Source organism: Aulonocara sp. 'chitande type north' Nkhata Bay, linkage group LG2 (genome assembly GCF_057382095.1).
Source record: "Aulonocara sp. 'chitande type north' Nkhata Bay isolate Kocher_YH1m ecotype deep benthic linkage group LG2, A_spYH_male_GT1.1, whole genome shotgun sequence".
NCBI lineage: Eukaryota > Metazoa > Chordata > Actinopteri > Cichliformes > Cichlidae > Aulonocara > Aulonocara sp. 'chitande type north' Nkhata Bay.
The window spans coordinates 3,341,915-3,347,237 of NC_141345.1; the positions used below are offsets into that span (position 1 = coordinate 3,341,915).

Here is a 5,323-nt window from a genome sequence, read left to right on the forward strand (position 1 = left end):
AGTACATGATCTATTAAATATATATATATTCGACTGAAGACGAGAACCTCAGAAAAGTCGGTAATCTGGTATGATTTTATTCCCATTAATACATCAATGCATCATTTCACTCAAAAAATGTTCCTTTAATTAAATGTCATGCTTTTATGTCTCAATGGTAGGTGTTAGATTGACTGAATGATCTGGTGAGAGTCCTGCAAAAAAGAGCAGAAAGTCTCTACAACACTTGCCACCCTCTGGATCTTTAAGACATTATTGTTTTACCACAGCTCTGTGTATCCTCTTGACAACTTCAGAATTAGGCAAGAGTGCAGCAGCCTGGGCCAACTGGGGCAGCAATGTGTAGGTGGAGGTCCGCAGGTACTGAAAAAGTTCCTGGAAGCCTTGGATATGAGGGATGATCTGCGGTGGAACACCCAAAGACTGTGCCAATCTCCTTAGAGCTTTGATGTTGTCAGCAGAGTCAAGCAGGATAGACAAGTCCTGAACTGAGTCGTAGTCGAGCATCTCAATCCTCTGTCCTGCACAACATCAGCACAGTACAAGTAAAATCAGTGGCGTACCATACTGAACTCATCCTGATAGAAAACTTTAAAAACTTTTTAAAAAGGACCCTTTTTCAAATACATATATACATCCCCCTCTTGACCCTGCAGCAGTCTTTAGCCTTCAAGCTCAGGTCCTGAGACCTGGGAGCTTGAGTGTCCTGTGCAGTATCTTTGCTGTTCCTAGGACTGTGTTCTTCTGGACAGAGATCTCAGTTGTTGTTCCCTGGATGTGCTAAAGCCACTTGCCTTGCTTGGGAGTCACTGCAACAAGTGCTCCGATTACCACTGGGGCCATTGTTGCCATCACCCTCCACATCTTCTCTGGATTGTCTCAGGGGTATCTTTACACAGCCTTCATCTGGAGTCTTGCCTGGTGTGATAGACCCTAGCCTTTTTGGATGTTTTGCTGAGAGCTTGTTCCTGTGCTGCCATGATTAGTGTCTCTATGCTGTCTTTCAGTCCAGCTTTGTCCAGTTACTGATACGATTTCTGGATGTCAGCCACTTCCTCTATCTGCCGGTGGTACGTACAGTGCAGGGCCCTGTCTTTCCACTATGGTTCTTCTCCTTTCTCTTCTGATTTCTCAGGTTTCTGCTGCCTGAGGTATTCACTAAGTATCCTGTTCGTTGTGGCCATCTTCCTGATGGACTCATGGATGTTTGTTGTCTGATCCTGGACAGTGGTTCTGACACTCACCAGTCCTCAGCAGCCTTCCTTTTGCTTAGAGACAATCCAGTACATAACAGCAGGGTGCAAGATGCTAACAGGCATGGCATTCATGGAACGCCATAACCAAGTGGCTGGCATAGTATACAGAAACATCTGTGCCGAGTATGGCCTTTAAGTCCCGAGGTCAAAATGGGACACACACCCTTGGGTGGTCACGAATGTCCAAGCTAAGATCCTGTGGGACTTCCAGATATAGATGGAGAAACTGGTGATGGCTAACTGTCCAGACACAGTAATGGTGGACAAACAGAGGAAGATGTCCACAGTAATAGATGTAGCTATACTGAATGATAGCAATATCAGGAAGAAGGAACACGAGAGGTTTAAAAAACCCTAAGAGCTGAGAGAAGAATTCAAGAAGATGTGGGGGGTGAAGTGGTAATCGGAGCACTCAGTGCAGTAACTGCTCCAGCAGATCCCAGGAACAACAGGGAATTAAAAAATAAACAAATAAAATAAAATATATAAAATATATATATGCAGCTGTAATGGCTGGTTTGGGACGTACATACCTTCAGCGATCTCCCATATGTCCTGCAATTGTCGTTCCATCTGATAGTGACATAATAAAAGCGACAGAGTAGAAAAGAAGTAATGTGATAGTCACCCAATTTATACATGTGTGAAATACATTGACATATAACTCTGTTTTATTACTGAAATGTTTTGAATGAATAAAAAAGGAGCATCAATCTTTGTTGTCATTATCAAGTAAGAAAAAAAATAAAGTGTTAGCCAGATGTTTGTGTTTTTCTGTTTTACATCATTATAAATTCAATCATTTGGATTGTGAGATTCTGAGTCAATATACTGAATTCAATCAAACTTTAATCTCAAAGTGATTAACTGACAGTGTCAGTCTTGATTACTGTATGTGTCATTATACTGTGTTTCTCTTGCATATATCATGCAGTGGTATTATACATACACAAAGCTGTGATTCTCTGTTAATGGGTCCTGATCTGCTCATTAACCTGCTATCATTACTATTTGGAATATTTTATTTTAAAGGCATTTTTTTTTTTATCTTCTGGGAAATTGTTTGCAGTATCTTAGGCTTTGGTTCCAGAAAAGAAAAAAAGTCATTTCTGGTAAGTAATTTTCTGTGTCTTGTTCTTTATTTCTTGGAAGAAGAAAGAAGTCCCCGTGGCATAAATCTCAGTAAATCAGGAAACAAAACCAAAGTTTTCTTCATGGTTAGATAACACTTTGACTATCAAAAAACTAAACTAAACTAAACTAAACTAAACTAAAAAAAATGATTTTGTACATGAAATATACATAAAATATATAGTATATAACTTCCTACATTTCAAGTTCCTATAGTTTGGCATTGCTAAAGGTGGACTCTAGGTGTGATAGTGATGTAGCTATAGGTATAAACTGTACCTCCTGTGTGATGAGGCTTTGTTGTTCCTGTGTAATACTGTCTGTATTCTGACTGGAAGGCTTGATGTTGGTGGTGACATTAATCACAATAGAAGTAGGATGCACCCAATTCTCATGGCTCACGGAGTACAGACCTCTAGGTTTATAATAAACAATGACAACAATGATTATATCTGGACTGATACAGATAAATGAAAGGCATGGATGTTATAATATTCACAAAGCACCTTGTTGGATTTTCAGCTGAAACTATCTGTGAGGGCGCCTCTTCTGGCTGTGCTGCTCTGTCTGTATGGGTGAACAAAGGTGTGTGCTGAAGGTCGGCAGCAGATAATATTCCTTCAGGCTTGGAAGCGTATACAGGAACTTGCTCTAAAAATTGCAACAAGTGCATATGATCCCATGTTAGTTGAGTAAACAAGAGATAGGTGGGGAGAAGTAGCAGAAACCCGAAACATGATCTGGCTTACTGAATTTTTCAGCAGTCAGGTGTAAACCCCAAAGAAGCAAAGCAAGAAGGAAAATCAAGGAAGCTGTTGCTGAAACAATCAGGACCACTGAAAACGTTTCTTCTTTGACTCCTTAGGGGGGAAAAAGGCAGTCAGGTAAAAGTGACTACAAGACTAATAAAAAAGTTATTCATGATATGAAGTAACTCACTCTTCTCTTCTGGGTCTCTGAAATGTTCTTTAGGTGAGTTGGTGGTGCTCTCTGTAAAAGAACCACAGATAACCTTTCCTTAACCATATCTCTGAACAATCACCACTCAACAAAACTGTTAACATATACTGCTATGCTGTCTGTTTCGGGACCTTACCTGCTTTAAAACCTTTCGATGTCAATAGCAAACACTCTGTATGGATTGTGTCATGACTATAACAAGGTAAGCACAGCAGCTCCACTTCCCCAGTCATGCTCCTGAGTTCATAATACCTGCACAAACAACCCAATGATATGCTTAACACAATATCTAATTTGACTTATGTTTATTTTGATACTGTGCGAATAATTCACCCCGGGAGGCAGTGTCCACACAGGCTGTCACTGGTAGGTGAGCATGCCGTCTCCTCAAGGCGGTTCAGCAGGCTGCACTGGGTGCATGTTCTGCAGGGAGTCACACCTGTTTCTGTACTGAACTTTCTTTCTTCACATGGAATACAGATGCCTTCCCCACCATCTCCAAAACCACAGTCCTGAAAATCACATGTGTTATAGACCTGGAGTGAAGTAGCACATCTAGAAAACAAGCAGTAGCTTAAACAGGAGTGTGTGTGCTACCTCTGAGAGCTCTTCTCCAGGCACACATGCAGGGCATGCAACACAAGTGCCGTTAGGGTGTAAGAACTCTGTCTGATCACAGATGGGCTCAGACTGCACGAGCCCACAGCAAACCTGAAGAAACACACATTTAAAATTGTGAGTAGTGAAAGAGCTTAGAGGCTTTACAAAAGTAACGGCATACTGTTAAAATACAGAAGGAAAATGTGAAGAAGTTAATATGTACTGTAAGCATTTTGCACTTGTTTTTCTATAAAACCTAGCACTTTCAGGACTAAATGACTCCACAGGTCCAGATGTCCCAATAAGCAAAAGAAATGGTCTTGAGAAACAAGTCTCCTTGTTTCTGGAGGACTTTTGGCAATAAGTGCTTTTCACTCATTTTGAGTCCAGCCCTTGTAGGATTTTGAGATTTTTTATAGGTTCATGGCTCCTTTTGGTTTTGATCATTGTTTCTCTTGAAACAATACAACAAAAGTCGTATTGTTTATATTTTTGTTGTTGCCAGTGAGTATCTTCTGTATCTGTTTGTATTTTGTCACATCCTATATCCAAGGTTTGGGTTGGGTCTCTTAAGCAGTATTTAGTCAATTCCCTTTTGTGTTTCCTCTCCTAGTCTAATCTGTTTTGTCCCTCAGTGTCTCATGTGTCAAGTATTAGTATTTTTGCACCAACCAGATGATTGCCAAAGAGCTGTTAATCAAAAACTTTGCAAATTTGAGGGACAGGACAAATGGAGGGCAAAAACAAAGAAGAAATGACAGGCCTTAAGAAAAACTACCTATAGAAACAATGTGGGATAATCTTGACAGAGAATGGAATAAAGATCAAGTACAATAAAAAGAGCTTCAAGCAGCCTGGAGAAGTATTCTTAAAGTCTACTAAAAGGGAATTACAAGAAAGCTTGAGAGTTCAGACTGTGCTGAAGAATAAAGCCAGTCATACAAAATATTGACTTTTAACCTCATTAGAATTCTATAAATTCGTTTCTTATCACAGAATATAGAAGGAGGATTAAAGTGTTAAAGTTGAGAAACCTCTTAAAGGAAAAATATCAGACTTACCAAGAGCAGAACAGCATAGAAACAAGCCTCAACCAGGCAAATGTCCATGATCTTCTCTGTTAAGCACCTTCCTGATACACAAAAATCTCAGCCATAAGAAGTATATGGTTTTCTGACTGTTAGAATCTAAAGTGCATAACTTACAATATAAGGACAATGTCACATGGTGATTTAAAAAACAGTCAACAATTATAAGATATAAAAACTTACTTCAAGTGATCAGTAAGGTTCAGGCTATATATCTCTGGTAGAATAATCACTTATTTAAAGATGGTATAAGCAAGGCTGTGGTCTGTCTCTCAGTAAGTTTCCCCT

At 39.7% G+C, this 5,323-nt stretch overlaps 1 protein-coding gene across 1 annotated transcript; it reads right to left on the bottom strand.

Annotated features, from left to right (window-relative positions):
- Nucleotides 1-252: 252 nt before the first annotated feature.
- LOC147337229 (tumor necrosis factor receptor superfamily member 19-like) lies at nucleotides 253-5,067 on the bottom strand. Its single transcript, XM_086262182.1, has 10 exons — nucleotides 5,009-5,067; nucleotides 3,945-4,058; nucleotides 3,681-3,859; nucleotides 3,484-3,599; nucleotides 3,327-3,377; nucleotides 3,137-3,247; nucleotides 2,894-3,038; nucleotides 2,667-2,802; nucleotides 1,790-1,829; nucleotides 253-521 (listed from the first exon to the last, which is right to left on the bottom strand). Exons 1-10 carry the CDS (start codon nucleotides 5,054-5,056, stop codon nucleotides 253-255), a joined length of 1,209 nt encoding a protein of 402 aa, XP_086118308.1. The 5' UTR covers nucleotides 5,057-5,067.
- Between the last annotated feature and the right edge of the window lie 256 nt (nucleotides 5,068-5,323).